The sequence below is a fragment of the Crassostrea angulata genome, chromosome 1 (assembly GCF_025612915.1).
Source record: "Crassostrea angulata isolate pt1a10 chromosome 1, ASM2561291v2, whole genome shotgun sequence".
In the NCBI taxonomy this organism is placed as follows: domain Eukaryota; kingdom Metazoa; phylum Mollusca; class Bivalvia; order Ostreida; family Ostreidae; genus Magallana; species Magallana angulata.
The window spans coordinates 46,670,633-46,690,518 of record NC_069111.1 but is presented as its reverse complement, the minus strand read 5'-3'; the positions used below and the strand labels follow the sequence as shown (position 1 = coordinate 46,690,518).

The following is a 19,886-nucleotide window of genomic DNA, read 5'->3' as shown; positions in this document are numbered from 1 at the left end:
TAAATGTACTTCTTTCATGCCTTTTACTCATTGTTATATGTATTGTTTATAATTAAAATACTTTGAAAACTTTTCTCAATTTATTTATTTTAATAAGATTAAGAAACGGACTATAGTTAATGCACGTTTTCAAGAGTTGTCTCTCTTGGGGACAATAATGAATGCTCCCCAGGGTTCATGACCCTGAATGTTGAGTAGGCTGTGAGGTGTGTGTGGATCTTACTGAAAATACACATACGCTAATATTGAATATTTCCAACTGTATTAATTATATATATATATATATATATATATATATATATATATATATATATATATATATATATATATATATATATGTACTTAATTACATTCACCAGAAGAAGGATGTAAATCCAGAAAGCGCTAGTGAATAAAAACTTTGGAACTGTTCATTTTCTTTTTCTTATTTGATTATTTATACTATGTGATATCACCTTTCACTCATTTTGGATTATATATATATATAATATATATGCATGGCTTGAGTAATTGTGCTTCTGTTAAAAGTGGTAATTACTTTGTCAAATTTTGGTTGTTATAAAGATCAATGTCATGAAAGATATTTGTTCTAAACACAAAAATGAATAAATTATTCTTGACATAGCATTCGATATTTTTTTAACTATAATATGGAATTAGGCTCAAACAAAAATGAAAAAAAAGAGAGGAAATTTTGACTTAATTTTGCAGATTTTGTTTTCTGCTAAAGTTAAACTTTTATATTTAAGTCAATGTAATTTTGCATGTATTGTGTTGGTATTATCTCACTTAATCATTAAAATAAACACATGACACGCAATACAAAAATATATTGAACAATGCTTAATAACGATAAAAGACATCGTATCTCAAAATTGTTATCATTGACCTCATAGTAATTTTTTACCCGCAAAATAATATCAATATAATTTAATTATTTTATTAATGTTTTTGTATTTCATCATTCAATTTTTTGTTTAATAGAATAAAAAATGGGAACGGATTTTAAAACTAATAGTTCGAGCTGGAATATTTAAAAAAAAAATATAGGTTAAAAATTAATATTGCTTATGAATAGCTTAAAATTACTACTATGCTTCTGAATCCAACTTCTCAATCTTTCAAGGTAAAATAAGGAACAATAATCTTTCCTGCGAAAAAAAGTGTGGGGGGGGGGGGGGGGGGGGCTGAACCCTCTATCATCCTATGTTTCTAATGGTAAGGTATAACTTTGCAAAAAAACTTAGCCCCCCCCCCCCCCCCCCCCCGGTTCCGACGCCTATCAAAGTACTTTATCTACAATGTCTCAGTCCACCCAATTGAATTTGGGAACGATTTACGGTGAGAGTTGACCTGCGATAGACTGCTGTCTCATCCAAGTGTAAGGGGCAATGACTGCCATCCACTTGCACCACGGATAATGGGTAGAAGTACCTATCTTTGCCTCAGAGAGAACTTTAATGGACGGATGTGGTCAATCGGTTTTATGCGGCGTCGACTAGAAACTTATTCAAAAGAGTGTATTCTTTTTTGATCAAGACATCATCAATGCAAATAATTTTACTGTTACGCAAATATTAAAAACTTGTCATATCTTTAATTTTTCAATAACTTTAACAGATTAAACACATTTGAAATTTTACATACATGTGTTTAACGTTTTAAACTGACATTGATCAATTTAGCCTATAAATCGACTGTAATGTAACTGATACCAGAAATTCTACAAATTATACAAATTTATAAAATAGATATGCGAATAAAACATTTCCAGCAAACATAGAAAAAACGGAAGAATTGAGTGTAAACAGACGCGGAAGCAGAAATATTTCAAAAGAGTAGTGAGGGGTGATGGGAAATTTAGATGTATGAAGTACATGTTTGCTTGCAGGGTTTTTCAGAAGGAGTGGGATTTGGGGCTGCATAGAAACTCTAGCTTGTTTAGGAGGTCCAGGCAGCGAAGCATTCAAGGGCTCCTAAATTTTTTTTAGATTTGATTAAGTACAAACGAAACCGTGAAATAAGCATCTGCATTGGCGTTCCCGTCCTTCTCGAAAACCGACATTACAACCAAAAGATGCACAAACATATTTACAGCAAACCCCTATTGATGTAAACTGTATATATATGTTATTAAGTACTGTTCTATGTAAGGTTCAGGCAGAGGGTGGCACATGTGCATGATGAAAAAAAAATTGATCTTTTTTATGTAATGTATGTTCACAGACTTGAGCTTTGAACATATTTTTTTTTTATTGTTAACTGTTGCTATGGTAACCAGCTGGATATCATTCTTGGATGAAATAGTTAACAAATATGCAGGAAAATTACAATTTTACTGTATTTTCAACACAAAATCCATCAATCACTGCAAATTTCATAAAGAAATTTTTGTTATTTTCAAAAACTAAAATAAAGAATGTATTTATTTCAACAACTCTAATGTTTCTAAGCAATACTGATTCTCATAAACTTCAAAACTCCGATATGGTTTGGCATTTCCCTTATGGTTAGGATACTGACAAGAGGTCTTGGGACGCCAGTGAATACCTAGAAAATCTCTGTGATAGGGACAAACTGTAAAGGTGTCCTCGACAGTGAAGAGTCCCACCCGCTTGCAAATTAGATCTGCTTCACTGAACACACCAGCCTCTCCTTTTACAAAAGATCGAACTCCATTTTTTATTAGATGTGAAACAATACCTCTCTTGCAGTCTTTTAATCTAGTCAAAGGACTATGTGCGGTTATAGAACGCAGTTCACTTTTCCATTGCAAATAAGCCTTATTCTCAAAAAGTTGAAATGATTACTTTACCATATTTTCAGGGTGGTAATGGTATAACACCAGCAGATGACTCTGAAATTTTCAGGTCCAAAATATGAATTCTAAATTTTGAATTGCGAACTGCGTTCTAGAACGCAGTTCACTTTTCCATTGCAAATTAGCCAAAATCCTATAAACTAGAGTTGTCCACATTACCATATATTCACAGTGGTAACGGTATACCACCAGTAGATGACCCTGGAAGTTTCAGGCCCCAAATATGAATTCTAAATTTTGAATTGCGAACTGTTTTGTACAGCGCAGTTCACTTTTCAATTGCAAATAAGACCGAAAATCAAAAAGTAGAGATGACCTCTTCACCACATTTTCAGGGTGGTAATGGTATACCACCAGCAGATGACACTGATAATTTCAGGCCCTAAATATGAATTCTAAATTTTGAATTGCGAACTGCGTTCTAGACTGCAGTTCGCTTTTCATATGCAAATAAGACCGAATCTCAAAAAGTTGAAATGATTACTTCACCATATTTTCAGGGCGGTAACGGTATACCACCAGTAGATGACCTTGACATTTTCAGGCCCCAAATATGAATTCTAAATTTTGAATTGCGAACTACGTTCTAGATCGCAGTTTACTTTTCAATTGCGAATAGCAAACTGCAAACTGCGTTCCAAAAACCGATTGCCTTCCTTTATCTGATTTTATATGAACATATATATTTTGTGTTATATTTTTTTTTACAGTGGAATAGGGCACAGGTTCGAAACAGTTGATTTGAACCCCCCTCTCCCTCATCACCCCATCACACTCCGCCACATGCATTCATACAATTAATACGGGACATCATCAATGATATAAACACTATACTACAGAATAAAAATGTGTACTTAACGAGGCAGAGTACAGTTCGAGTGCGCTTTACTTTGCACAGCTTTTTATTTTTATGCAGTCGCATGCACAGATTTTGAATTTTTTTTTTGGGGGGGGGGTTGGTTTTATTTAAAATTAACATAATTTGTAACGCTTATGACTTGAAAATTGTTATTTTATCAGCTTAATTGAGTAAAATGTAAATCTCACGCCCACGACATAATTGTTTTCCAATATTCCTGAAATGTCATTACTTTCTCATTTCGCATGAATCACCAAAGAAAGAATGTTATTGTTTAAATGTACAATATTTTTTGTAAACTTCATTTTTAATACAATATTTCAATTTCTGATATGGTGAAAATAAGCAATGCTGCACAATGCATATCTGATGCTTTGCAAAGCAATATAAAGATAAAATTATTTTTCAGAAAATCATTGCATTGAATTTCTAGCTCCATCAGCATATTGGTGAATTATTATTTTTATCTACTGCATAATTTCTACTCTATTTCTTTAGAAATCCTAAATAAAACTGACTGGGTTGAACTCTACACGATACAGTTCTAACCAGTTTATCGAGCGCTCGAAACCCTCAGCAACGAAAAATCATTGACTGCATGAAAAAATCATTATGATGTCAGACTCGAATTCCCATATAGGATTACATGGTTATTAGTCCCCTACCGGTTTCACCGGAGGGGACTATAGCTTTCCTCTGCGTCCGTCCGTCCGTCCGTCTGTCTTTCCCACTTCAGTTTTCCACGCTTTTTTTTTCTTTATGCGTTTGAGGAATAATATGAAACTTGCTGAACAGCTTCAAAATGTCATACTACAGATCAAGTTTACACTTTTGTGTTATCGGTTTGGTCAGTTGATTCGGGATACAGAAGATGGTAAGATCTAAAGAAGTGATATTCTGCATAACAGTGCATTGTTTTCACAAATTTCTACCAGCAAATACTTAATGGACTTGGCGAAATTACAGGAGACAAAATAAAGTGTATTATTTTACCCATTTTTTATTTAATTTTTATATCAACTATATAGTTTGAATTTCCTCTAAATTTATCTCTGATTAAAGCATAACATCTCCTTTATAATAGTTTTGAAGTAGTTGTATGCTGCGAAGCTTTCATAGAATAATACAAAACGGTAGGGGACGTGTATTGTTTTGCAATACCCTTAGAATGCTTGTTTCTTTTATCTAAAGTCGTGATGTACATTACCAATAATTAAGTTAACTCTTCTTACTTTTAACGATCAGTTTATCAAATTGTTTAAAGAAAGATGAGAATATACACAATTCTAACGCGATAATGTGTTTTTCTACAATGTCGCTACATTTATATCTCGCATGGACCACCAAAGACAGCAGACAGCATTTTATTGTTCAAATATATATTGATAAATTGTATTAAGGACAAAGTAATCATTCTTTGAGTATTATGAGTTTATAATTTCGGTCGGAGTGCGGTCAAATCCAATAAAGTCCGAAGGGCTTTATGATAGAATTTTTGAATCTACTAGGACGTGGTCTTTATTATCGATGTGAACTTATTTAATTTTTATCAATCTAAGTACAGACATCTTGATCAAATTGTCCTATGGTTTTGATTTAAGACCCACTGGACATATCAGGAAAATAGCTGATTATTCCTGTTTCTTACTTCTGCTTCTATTTAATTAATTTGGTCTCACATTTTTTTAAATTTGATAATCAAATAGTCCCTAGTTTACATTACCGAATTTAGTACTTACTTCAACCGATTTAAATGATTTGGTATTCAGTGTCAACAGAATGTGATTTAAAGTGATGGCGTTATTTTTTAATAATCTGCAATAAATATTTTTCAATGGTGTTTTTATATGTTTAAATCCAACACTATAGTTATTGGGCCTTGACAGATTTGTGCCAAGTACATAAATGTATGTCGATGGAGACATTACATTGAAATTATGTAATATTGCACCTTAAAATTCATTTGGAATCGCACGGTTAGTTGTAAATTTAATATGTTAAAACGAAACATTATGTTTACAATTTTGTTAACTTTGAAGGTTGACAAAAAAGTATAATAATTTTTTTTGTGTATAATCGCCTTTCTGCATGCAGTTTATTACCCTGAACTACCATTAAATTTCATTAATGTAACACCGGAAAAAGTTTTCGAATGTTTCAAAACAATTTTTGCAAATTGATATTACTTTACATTTTTTAAAACAACGAATAAAATAAAAATAATAAAAATACAATAAAGGAGAAAAATGAAAAAAGCATTTAAGGTATAAAATAACGACATTAAATACCTGTCTCTGCACAGTACCACGCTAGTAAACTAGAAATAGAGGACATGCGACCGTACATGCAATAAAATTGTTGAAGATAAAATGATTAAAAAAGATCTACCCTTAAGATTACAGAGTAAGATGTATCCGATAACCAAGAAAAATGATAAAAGCTTTAATATCATTTTAATAATAATAATGCATCAAATAATTAAACAAACATTGATAGATTATGAATTTAACGGGTAAAATTGATAATATATTAATAACGGTATTCCATTTGGCCAATTCAGTCTTGAAACTATTAATTTAAGAAGTATTTTATTCAAGTATATACTAGATACATTGAAATGGATTGAACAGCAGGCATAATGCCTATTAATGTTCCCTCCTGTAGTCAAGGTATTATATGAGTAATTATATAATTTTATATAAGATATATATACATATATATTGCAACTGAATTTTGTATAATAGATTAATATTATAAATGGCATTGGAAGGATGTACAGTGCAAAAAAATAAACAAAACAAATAGCTTATGATAGGAAAATGAAAATAAAAAAATAGAAAAATAATCATGGTTAATTGCTAAGGTTGAAAATAAAAAAAAGTATATGTAGTGTAGAGAAAAAATGAGAAAGAAAAGAAAAAACATGTTATAAAAACAAAACAGAAATTGATAACAGAGTAAAAAAAAATGGAAAGTGGGGGGGGGGAGGGGGAGGGGAGAGGAAGGGAGTGTAAGGAAAGTCAGTGGTACCAATTTTGATACATTTTTTATACAATGTGTACATTTTTACATATTGACTTACTAAAATCTGTTTGTACTTTTTATGTAAAAATGGATTTTATCAAAAAATAGTAAGTTATTTTGAAATGTTAGTTTATCACTTCCAAAAAGTAGATTCTTAATTGTGATTGGTATGGAATTGTCGTTCATATAATCAAATAGAGATTTTCTTTGGGAGGCATATAATGGACAGTGTAAGAAATAATGTTTAGAGTCTTCCACTTCAAGAAAGCACTTCTGACATAGTGGAGAAGCAATAAGGTGGTGTGAGTAAAGGTCACCATTTAAGTTACTACTGTTATTTCTCTACTGACAATGCCAAATATTTTCTAATCTGTTGCCATGGTTAAATAATTTATGCATTTTCAGTTTTTTACTATTAATATTTTTGAGGCTGTTCTTAAATGCTGAAACTGTAGTTATATTTTTTGTATTCTGAGGTATATTATTCCACAATATAATTGTAGATGGTATAAAATATTGAAGTAAGATGTTGTTCTTGCAACAGGAGTACGATAGATGAAATTGTTACGAAGATTGTAGGTATTATGTGGGGGGAGACATTCACTAACAATTTTAGATAAATAACCAGGGGTATAATTGTTTAATATTTTGAACAATAATATTAATTTATGGTTATTTCTACGTTTTTTAAGTGTTTCCCAGCCTAATTCCTGATATAGGTATTGTTTAGACGAGTTTCGTCTAAGACCAGTAATTATTCGTGCAGCTTCAATCTGTATACTTTCCAATAAATTACTTTGTTCATCTGTACAATTGTCCCAGACAACATCACTATACTCTAACACAGGGCGAATAAATGCAAAGCAAATTTTAATCAATGATTCCCTATTTATTTTATATTTGAGAATGTGTAGCATGTTCAATCTTTGGCACGCTTTTTCGTAGATATTTGATATATGATGTGACCATCCCCCATTTGATTGCAAAGTAAGTCCTCAGTGACAATGATTATTTTTTTGGATTATATTGTTAAAAGTGTTACCAAAAGAGACCTGGGGATGGGTTTTTTTCTTTCTAGAAAAGTTTACATTTATTGTTTTGTTTGGATTAAAATCCACCAGCCATTGATTAGACCACTGTTTGATTTTTTCAAGATCAGCTGTAAATGATTTAGCTGAATTATTATCATTATCATCAACTACTACAAAAAGTGATGTGTCATCTGCAAAGAGTCTTATTTGGTTGCATATATTTTCAACAATATCATTAATGTAAATAAGAAAGAGGAAGGGTTCAACACTGACCCCTGGGGTACTCCTGCATTAGTGGTTTCAATTCCTGAGGAATAGCCCTCGATGACAACCTTTTGTGTTCTATCAGTAATATAGTTTTCTATCCGTCCAAGGATTTCTCCTCCAAATTCCATATTTTTGTAATTTATAGATGAGACCTTTATGCCAGACCTTATCAAATGCTTTTGATATGTCACAAAATATGAACATAATATCTTTACCTTTATCAAGGTTAGATATTATAATATTATAAATTTCAGTAAGCTGATTAATAGTGGAATCAGAGGGCTGAAATCCTGATTGGTTTTTGAATAAAAAATTGTGGTCCTTCATATAATTGTGCAGGTTTTTGAAAAGAATTTTTTCCAGTATTTTGCATAAGGTGCATGTGAGTGCCATTGGTCTATAGTTTGAGGGGTCCTCCGGGTTGCTCTTGTTCTTATATACAGGTGTAATATGTGACAATTTCCATATAAAAGGTAATTCTTGATTTTGAAGTGTAAGGTTAAATAATTTAGCGATAGGATGCTTGATTGAAGGTATGATATTTTTAAGAATCTTAGGTGAGATACCGTCTGGGCCTGGAGGTTTGGTGATATTTAGATTTGATATTCGATCAACAACATCTTGGGCTGTGATGTTAATTCTGTCTATGCTGTGAGGGGGCCCTGGGCCCTGATGTGGAAGCCTGGGTTCATTAGTTGTTTTTACATGAGATATGCTTGCAAAATGTTTGTTAAGTTCTGATGCTTTATCTACTGGGTGTATATATATTTTACCATTTGATTTTATTGGAGGTGGTACTGTTTTTTTGTTTTTTTATTGTTACACTTTGATAATGATTTAACTATTCGCCACCATTTACCAGGAGGAATTGATTTATCTAGTATTTGTGATGTAAGTTTCTGCTTATACTTGTTTTTTTCCGTATGAACCATGTCAATAACCTGATTTCTTAAGCAACGATATTTGTTCCATTGGTAGTCACTATTAGTTTATTTTGCTTTGTAATGGATCCTATTACGTTGGCGCATTTTACGTCTTAAGGCATTGGTCATGAATGGTTTATCAGAAGGGCGAATGACAACTACTTTTTTAGGAATGTGTTGGTTCACATGCTGTGTGAATACATCTGTAAAGTTTTTATAGACATCATTAACATTTGTAGAGTTAAATACATCTCTGTCCCAATTGACCTGTAGTAGATCACTATTTAGTGAGGTGTAGTCAGCATGTGCGTAGTCTGTAAGTATTCTTCTGTATGTCCTTTGTTTGTAAATTTTAAAATGAATTTCAAGGGTTACTGGACTGTGTGTACAACAAAATGGGGTTAATACATCTATGTTCTCTATTCTTTCTACAGCGTTAGTAATAATAAGATCTATACAAGTACCCCTTGTGGTGGTATAATTAGTTGTAAGTGAAAATTTTTGAGCATATGCTTAATTATATGGTTGCCATCAGCTAACATATCAATGTTAAAATCACCCATCAAAAATTTGGATAAGCCAGTGTCTAAAGCATTTTCTAGTGATATTGCTAAGTTGTCAAGTACATCAGCCCTGGAATTTGGAGGTCTATACATGACCCCAGTTAAAAATTTGTTATTAACACAATGAATTTCTAACCATATAATTTCAATATTTGGATTACTCAGGTCGTTGCGTATAAAAAAACTGCAAGTTGTTCTTGACATAAATTATAACTCCACCTCCAAATCTATTATGGTCTAATCTGACAGGCTTGTGAAATCCCTCAAATTCAATATCCTCATCAGAAATGGTTCTATCTAGATGACTCTCAGATATTCCTATTACATCAAAATCACAAAGTTTGTTAAAAATAATATCTACCTTCAACTTAAGACTACAAACATTATTATGTACTATTTTGACATTTGACAACAAGAACCTTGAACGGGACCAGGATACTATCCCACCAATTAATAGTAAAACAGTAAGTACCAATAAAGCGTAAGACAATAACGTACCTTTAGGAATTGGATGAGTCGGCTGTATTTCATAGTAAATACTGTACATGAAAATATTAGTTATAAGTATCAAAAATGTAGAATAAACCTTTATGCACAGCCTTCATCCCAAAAAATGTAAACAAATCTACTTTTACTTTCGTATTGCAAGCTAATGACCGAAATGGCCTACATTTATAGTAATGTACTCTCGGTGAACAAAGATAATCAAGTAACATAGTATAAGCGATATTTTATCACGTCTATAGGCTAATAGTTGTGATTTATAACAAAACAATAATGGGTTATATGATTTTCCACTACAGTAGAAAATAAATGAAATAAATAACTTCTATACACATGGGCATTGTCGAGGTAACAAATAAACAAAAAACTTATTTACAAGGCATTTCTGAACAGTAGAAATGTCGATTTGGTTACATGAGGAAAATTTAATACAAGGTAAATAAATAAGGTGGAAATAGATTACACAGAACATAAATAGATCTATTTCCCCTAACTAATGGGGTAAGTTAGACATGTTTACTGAAATTATATGAATCCCTTAAGAGACAAAGATTATTATGCTTCTTAAAGACATTGATCAAGAATACACATGTGTGGGTTAAGTGAAAGTACATAGCGTTTCTTGGATTTTTGCGAATTAAATAATAAAGTTGACCAGTCTGAAAATGGACTAAGACACGTGGGTGGCTACAGAGCAACAGCTCTAGTAGCCAAAGTTAATCACGAACAACGACTTAGTCCCTTTCAGTGACAGGGGTAGAAGTGGTCAGGTTACGTTCATCATAATGATGCACCAAACGCGTTTTTAGCTTTTCAAGGTCGTCCTCTGTGGTAAGTGTTACACGATTTTCGTCCATTTTTACAATGATGCGACCATCATACGTCCACACACTATCGACAAGTCTGCTGCGAGCAAGCTTCCGAGGTTCACACAAGATGTTCGATCTTTGTTTAGTCATTACCTCGTTAATAAAGACTTTCGATGAGGTACTCGGATTATGGTTGTAGTTTTTAAGATTGCGCTTGTGATAAAAAACTGTGGCGCGATCTCTGTAACTAAGAAACCGTACAATGATATCTCTTGGTTTCCCATTCCTCTTGCGCGGGCCGACTCGATGGGTTCTCTCTATTCGGTCCAACCCAGTTTTGGATGATTCCTTGGGTAATATCAGGTTGATGACATTCATTGCTAGTTTGTCAGTATTTTCACTGATTCCTTCTTCAGGAATTCCTGAGAATTTTAGGCAAGTTCTGCAGAAATGTTCCATCTCGTCGATCCGGTCTTTTAATAATTTTGTCTCATTTTGAAGTGATTTAATTTGGGGCATGAAGAGTTCACTTATACAGTTTTTGATGAAGGGTTTCTGCATTATTAAATCGATAACCTGTTTGGTGCCCCGTTGATCCTTGGTGAGGTCATCAAGCAAGGAACTTAGTTGGTTGAGTTGGGGGTCATCAAATGATGTTGTTGAATCATTGTTGGTGGAGTCGGAGGTTGAGCTCTCAACTCTTCCCCTCTTTAATGGAGGTTTGTTTGGTGTAGTCGCTGGTCTTGCGGCTCCCTCACCAAGTTGAGCACTATCAGTGGGTCTGTTTGTGACAGATGATTTGACTGCAGCTTTATTGATGTTTTTAGTGGCAGGTTTATAGTTTGACATCATTAGATAAGTAAGTCGCAGCTGGTTTGGTAACAAGTTATTGAGGATTAGCACAGATAGATCACACTGGTATCTCTTAGTTTACATTAACAGTTAGGTTGGTGAAAAGTATTCACATACCTGAATGCTCAGAGTTCATTGTTTTTCCAAGAATTTCACCATTTTCTCGCTAAATTTTAATTCAAGACTATACAGCACATACCAGTCACCCTAATACTCATCACACAATCCATTTATAATTAATTGGAATGGTATATATCACATTACCAACTGGTTTAGGGGAGAGGTGAAAAGTGTGGCCTACTCCATTGCTGTGACCTTGACCTTTTTTTGAAACTATAAAGTTTGCATCAATCTGAAATAACATATTTTTAAAATGTTTCTTGATCAATTTCTTATTTCAAAATATAATGTACGTGCTATGTGTTTTCAATTTAATTATTTTGAAAAGCAATTCGAGAAACAAAGTTTTTGATTTCAAAAGAATTACACTTAACTCGTGGAATTATCTAGTTTTTACAAACTTTGATTTTTATTTTGATGTACAGGTGTTAATTTGGCACCTCATCACCACCTTTTTGTGTTTTAAAAGACGAAAAAAGTAGCAGAAATTGTTTAAAACGCGTTTTTGCCATATCGAAAAGCGATAAGAACCCATTGAATTTTTTATTACCATAATCAGAGTTAATTATTACATTGCTAAACAATAGTAATTAATTTTGAGACATAAATTATTGATCTTTTGATTTTTTTTTTTTTTTTGCTTTTAAATGGAGCAAAGACAGGTTCCCTCCAAATAATTATTCCACTGTAACCAATCTGCGTTTTAAAGAAAGTAACACTGAGACGAATTGATTTTAACGTTTTCCAATGAAATATTTTTTAGATATGTATCTCTTCGCTCACTCCCTATATAAATGTACATTGTGACTATGAAAACAATTTACATGTATAACTTATGTCAAGGATAAATAGAATGTATACTCAACAGGGAGTTTTAGTTTTCTTGGGATTTGCTTTTGATTTCCTCTCCGTCAGCTGTAACTTTTGAGAGAGAGAAAGAGAGAGAGAGAGAGAGAGAGAGAGCTTTCTTTTCATTATTTCATATTTCAACTTTAGCAAAATTGAATTTAAAAAATACACATTTGAAATTGAAACCATTTAAAGGTACAATCTCTTAGAAAATAAATTGCCTCAGAAATTAATATCTCGCATTGTTAAATATCCTATATAAGGAAGCCTCTGTCAAATGAATCCATACAACAAAGTATATAGTTTAAACGACATTTATTTTCCTGGTAATACCCCCCATAGAGATTTGTAAAAAGAAAATGACCAATATTTCCCGTTTTCTCTTTCTTGAAAAAGATTAAGTAATTATCTATAAACAAAATCTATAAAAATTGTATAACATCTTATGAAAATAATGTGCTGTGTTAATATTTTTGAAACAAAAAACATAACAGTCAAAATTCTCTGTAAGCTTTGGAATAGCAGCAGCTTCTAATCTTTACCATTATTTTATCTTTTTTAAGAAGATTATAATTTATGTTTAAATATATTTCTTTTTATTATTTTATGATTGAAGAACAAACTGTCAATTTACCCAACAAAGTAACAATACCTGAAAACACGGAAACCGGAGTCACTATATTTACCATAGAGGGTGATCAGTCTGGCTTTGACTTAGTCCACCAATATCCAGAGGTCACTTCCGAAGTTTTAGAATACGACGCTAAAGGTAAGTTTACTCTCATTTATACTAAAAACCATATTAATTGATAATAATAATAAAAGAAGATAAATAGAAACTCAAATCAACACTCAGTAGACATATTTTGATTTTAGTCCCGCTTTTTGCCACAAAACATTTGTTGTTTGTTTAAAAGGTTAGTATTATTCCCCATCACTTCAAAAGGAATTTACATGCAAATTTTTGTCTAATGGGAAAAAAAGATTAAATCAGTGAAAAAGGCGACTAAAAAAGCCTATTTATGACATAGTCTGTCAATCTAATATACTAACCTCGTTAATTCGAATGCTTTTATGCAGATTAAAAAGAGAAGCTGAATATGTTTACTTCTTATACTATAAACATTATCATATATCTGAATCTTAAAGACTTTAAGTAATATCAACGAAACATTGATATTTCGTCTGCAAAGCCTGGTGATTTTTTAACCGACGATATCCAAAAAATAAACATTCAAAGCGTATATTTTTCTAATTTTGATGTTTATTTGTATGAAATATTCCTGTTTCATCGCTCTTAAGCCATAATAAATACGCTTTCGTCAGGGATATGAATTTTGGATGGAACAGCCATAAAGCACATCATCTAGTGCGCTTCCGAGACTAACAACATAGTGCCAGAAACTTTGCCGGGAAAAAATGTGTTTTAAAGATTGTTTTTCAAAAGTAAATATAAAAATGGTAATGAAAGTTTCATTTAATCGTACAATGTACAATGATAAATCAATTTAAAACGAGTGATGACTTCCACTTGTGCTCATTCGCCGCGTGTTATTGAAAATTAAACGTCACACATTTTCAAAGCTAACCTAGAGGGAAAAAATATATGCTGATAAAAATGAATGTAGTTTTTGCCTGTGCAGCGAATGGATGATAAAATGACTAAACATTATAACGGTTCTTTGTAAGCCTAGATTAAATCTGTATTATTTTTAAAACCAAGAATATTACTACATTATAGATCAAGTCATTAAGATAAGGAATGGCATTTTATTCGATTATGAGGGAGAACACAGGACCTACGTAATGCAATTTCAGGACACTTTTACTGAAATACCTACCCCTGATCTGATATTGGTGATAGAAGTAAAGGACGTGAAGGAGTCCTCAGACACGGGAAGCTTGTCCTCTGGTTCCTCGGGTTGCTGTGATGACGTCAGCACAATAAGATGGATGGTCCCCGCCTTCACCGCTGTTGTGTTGGTCGTTTTGATTGTGAGCTGTTCAGTTTTGTTAATATGGTGCGTTGAACTTTTTTCAATTTGTAGAATTTTCTTAAACGCCTGAAATACTAAACTTTATCACGAAACACACAAAATGATTAATAGTATTAGTATCTTATTTTTTTTTCAAGAATAGTAACCACTCTACAAACCATGAATTAATAAATTTAGACTACTTATAGTTGTCATTCATGGCATTTGATATCATAATAATTCAGTAAAATGTTCAGTTGTAAATTAAAACATTGAAACATTTCTTTTGCAGCATTTTAAAAATGAACAACCGCATCACAGCTGAAAATTGAAAGCGAAAAACTACGAACAATGTATGTAAATATATATATAGAAAGTGGATTTTTACACCAGTACCAACACCAATGACCTGTATATTAAATACAAAGTTTATATACATGCACAGACTTATCTGCCTTTCTAACATTCAATGTATTTATGTATTTATTTATAATTATCTATATATTTATGTTTGGAACATATAGATGATATCGTATGTTCGAATACTATGATTATATAATATTGATACATGTATTAATGTATATTATGTGTATTTTACTGGAGGATTTTATTTATTACATAACGTTCAGTCTAAGTATTCTATTCCAATCAAAGAATCTTTTTTCATTTTCATTTTGAAAAGTCAATAAAATATTTCACACTTCAAGTCTGTTATTTGCATAATATATGCCTGTTTTTTATTGTAAAAAATTTAGATGTTTTATCGTGTAGTAAATATTATACATGTACAACGCTTTTGTTAAGAGCAATACGGTCTGCAAAATCTATAAAGGATTTTTTTTTGTGAAACTTTAATTCATTTTTAAAAAATAAACATAGTTAATAAACTTCTGATTGTCATAATTTTATAAAAAAAAAAAAAAAGAAAAAAAAAAGCCTTCTATATATCCTGGATTATGCAAAATTACTTAAGACATGAATTTAACATTTTTTCTATTGTTAGACGTATTGACTGGAAAACTTCATCAATGCACGTAGCTGTTTGCAGGTGACTCCCCTGTGGTAGCATGTGGAGTAACTCGATATGTCATAAGGAAAAGGTTAATTTCCTTCGTATTTACTTTGCTTATTTCTTCATGGCAGCTTTGAAGCTCCTAACAAATCTTTCTGCCAGTCCATTCGTTCATGGGTGATAGGGTGATGCTGTCACATGTTACACTCCATTCTGTCGCAGAAATGTCTTAAATTCATCCGCAACAAACTGTGGTCCATTGTCCAAAACCAGTGTCGCTGTAGATTATGTAGAAGACAAAGGTACAACTTCCGGCCATTTGGAGTGGGAGTCTACCACAAAAAAGTACATCTGTCCTTTAAATGGTCCAGCAAAGTCCACATGAATTCTCTCCCAGGGTAATTTGGTCCATTCCCACGGGTGTACAGGGGCTGATTCCGGTTTTGGTAAGTAATGTTGACAATCAAAACAGTTTTGACACATTTCTTCAACGTCAGTGTCAAGAGTAGGCCACCATACATAAGACCTTGCTTAGCTATTTGTCCTTACGATTCCATACTTTCATGAAGTTCTTTCAGAATTTCACCACGTAGTGATGTAGGAAAAATGACCCGTCTCCGGAAAGAAGACAGTTTTGATGAACAGTCGGTTCCTTGCTTCTATTTCTGTATGGTTTGAAGTCATTTCCTTGGGAAAATCACATGTTCCTTGTAATACAATGTCCAGTACTTGTGATAACACAGGATCACGTTGCGTTTCCTTTCGTACAGTGTCACTTGAAACTGGTAAGTTTTCTAACTGTGAGATTGATACTCAATGCTTCCTTATCTATCTGGGAATATGCTTTCTCTGCTTTAGTCAAAGTACGAGATGCATACGCAATAGGACGTTCGGTTCCATCCTCCATTACATGCGAGAGTACAGCGCCTATCCCGTAGGGTGATGCATCTGTAGCTAGACGAACAGGTAACGCTGAATTATAGTGGCACAGAACTTGTTCCGATATTATAAGTTCTTTCACTTTTGCAAATGAGTCATCACATTTTGTTGTCCACACCCACTTCTTATTGTTCTGCAACAATTCATTGAGGGGTCCCAGCACTGAAGCGAGGTTCGGCAGGAAGCTATGGTAATAAATCACCAAGCCCAAAAATGAACGAAGTTGGGACACATTTTCAGGTTTTGGTGCTCTTTCATTTGTTTTCTCATTAGACTTGTGTAACCCGTCCTTGTCTATCACGTGTCCGCAGTAGCTAATCTGGTCATTGAAAAATTCACACTTGTCCAGATTTGCTCTTAACCCATACTGTTCAAGTCCCTGTAACACAAGACTGAGGTTATGTAGATGTTCTTCATCTGTTTGAGCCTGTGATGATCATATCGTCCAATATGCACTTGGTTTTTAGAATGTTTGCCAGAACTTGGTCCATTGCTCTCTGCTAGATGGCAGGGGCTGATGCGATTTCAAACGGAAGTCTGTTCAGACAGAATAGTCTCTTATGAGTGTTGATGGTAAGTAAGTGTCTTGAAGTTTCGTCAACTTCCATCTGTAAAAAAGCTTGTGTCAAGTCGATTTTGCTGAATTTCTGTCCATCACCTAGGGATGCAAATATTTTGGCTATTTTCGGTAACGGATATTGCTCTATCTTCATTGCACAGTTAAGTGTCACTTTATAATCACCACATATTCTCACTTTGCCATTTGCCTTAGGTATGGGAACAATGGGTGTTGCCCATTCGCTGAACTTGGCAGGTGAGATAACTCCTTCTTTCTGCAATCTATCTAGTTCCTCTTCAACTCGTAGTCTAAGGGTATAGGCTACTTCTCGGGCTTTACAGAGCTTTGATCTAGCGCCATCCTGTATGGTAAGTTTCCCTTTCATGCCTTTAAGTTTTCCTATCCCTGCATCGGAAACACTTTTGTACCTCTCCAGAATGTGTTTCACATTTGTGTTGTTTTCATCACATAGTCTGATGGATTTGATTTCTCACCAGTCAAGTCTTAAGTGTTGTAGCCAGTTTCTCTCCCATGAGGGCTGGTCCTTCGTGGTTTACAACTAACAAGTCCAATATTTCTTTCTGATTTTTTAGTTCAACTGTGACCCTATTTTTCCCACTGGGTGAATCTCCTCCCCGCTGTAAGTTATCAAGCGAGCGTCTCTGTGGAGGAGTTTGTACTTCGTGAGGTATCGATCCAGAGTCTCTTTGGGTATTATCGACACAGCTGCTCCAGTGTCCACTTCCATAGGAATTTCCACCCCGGCGATGTTTGGTTTTACAATAATAGGTTCTACCGTGATCTTGTTCACGTCACTGAAGTCGAAATGTAGTAAGTAACTGCAATCATTTCCAGACTCAGCATTGTCATCTTTCACATCAACGTAGTGGATTTTTCCGCTACCTATGTCGCGTTGTTTCTTAAAACACACTTTCTCTAGATGTCCTGGGTTACCACAATACCTACACTTTGTGTTTAAGTGTCTGCAAGTCTTTGCCTTGTGGTCTCCACCACAACGGTAACATTTCCCCTGTGTCACACTGACAGGTCTCGACGGAATTTTCTGTTTCTGTTTCACCAGAGGTTTGTTTATGCCCACGTGTTTTCGTTTTCCCTGCAACTCCACGGTGTCCCGACTTCCTGTTTCCATGGCGACCGCGGTCTGTATAGTTTTTTTCTAAAGTTAGGTTTGGTTCAACCAGCAGCTTTTTTTGAATGTGTTCTTGTTTAAGTCCACACACAAATCTGTCTTTCAACGTTTTGTCACAGTGAATGGCCAAGCGCCGCAACTCGGCAATATATACCGCTACCGTTTCGCCCACTGTCTGTTCACGTTTGTGAAACCTAAAACGTTCTGCAATTTCTGAGGGTCTGGGGCTTAAATGATCGGTAAGTTTATTAATTAGGTCATCGAATGTCATTGCAGAGGGTTTTGTTGGAGCCCACAAATTTTTCAATAGTGTATAATGTATTTAACTGAGCAAGCCTCAAAAGCCTTGTATGGTGTATTTAGAAAAATAAGATATTTCGATTTACCAATCGATGTCAATTTGATCTGTTTGATAGTGTTCTTAGTCCAATCTTATTTTTTGGTTGTGAAGTGTGGGGCTATGAAAACAGATATTTTAGAGAAAGTTCATTTAAAATTTTTGAAATTTGTACTGCATATTAAGTCCAGTACCCCAAATTGTATGGTTTATGGGGAAACTGGGCGATATCCTTTGTTAATTTTTATCAAGGTACGGATAATAACTTACTGGGCTAAACTTTTTGTGGCGCATGATTGTAAACTTACGCATATAATGTATCGCTATTTTTATAAATGTTTTTCTGAGGGTTCGTTTATGCACCCATGGTTGAAATATGTTAGAGATATTCTTAACTCATGTGGTCTATCCTATGTCTGGATTAATCAAAGTGTTTCTAGTATCAACTTGCTAAAATCTATTGTTAAACAGACGCTAATAAATCAGTTATTACAAGATTGGTTCAGGAATGTAGAAAATGCACCCAAATGTTTGAATTAGAATCTTTAAGAAAAGCTTTGGACAGGAAACTTATCTTATGAAATTTCCTATTATCTAAGATTCAAATTTACAAAATTTAGAACCTATAATCATAAATTACCTATTGAAACTGGGAGATGAAATAACATAGAAAGATGTCGTAGAATTTGTTCATTATGTAATAAAAACACTTTGGGTGACGAATAACACTATGTTATGGAATGCCAGGCATTTTCTTTATTCCACAACAAATTAATAGAAGAAAAAAATTCAGTAAATGTTAATACTTATAAGGGAACCTTATGAATACCAATGACATCGACTCATTAAAATAATTGTCTATATTTGTTAAAAAAATATTAGCTCGATTTATTTAACTCTGTACTCTTCCTTACTTGACCCTGCATTTGTACATTTTTGTAAATATTTTTGTTTTTTGTACCTCATGTACCACTGATATGGTTTGAGAGAAATATTCTCAAATAGCTGGTACAGTTGTATGTGCATGAAAATTTATGATATGTACTATATTTCTCTAAACATCACTTTTTGAATATGTGAGATTTAAGGTTTAATGCAGTCTAGCAGAGATGGTGACCTTTGCATTTGTTTCAGTTTGAAGTATCTGTTTAAAAGACGTCCAAAACAGGTGACACGACATCTTTTGAGTTTAAGACAACAGTTGATGTTTCCAGCAGTGCTACAGAGAAAGACCAATCGCTGGTTCTGTAAGTTACCTCTTGGTTTTTTTTTTTGGCACTGTTACTCTTAT

General features: G+C 33.3%; 1 protein-coding gene across 1 annotated transcript; it reads left to right on the top strand.

The window, feature by feature from the left end:
- Positions 1-13,228: 13,228 nt before the first annotated feature.
- On the top strand, positions 13,229-14,996 carry LOC128192763 (uncharacterized). The gene is made up of 3 exons (XM_052865719.1): positions 13,229-13,391; positions 14,364-14,643; positions 14,891-14,996. The coding sequence occupies exons 1-3, from the start codon at positions 13,229-13,231 to the stop codon at positions 14,928-14,930; spliced, it is 483 nt and encodes a 160-aa protein (XP_052721679.1). The 3' UTR covers positions 14,931-14,996.
- The last annotated feature ends 4,890 nt before the right edge of the window (positions 14,997-19,886 follow it).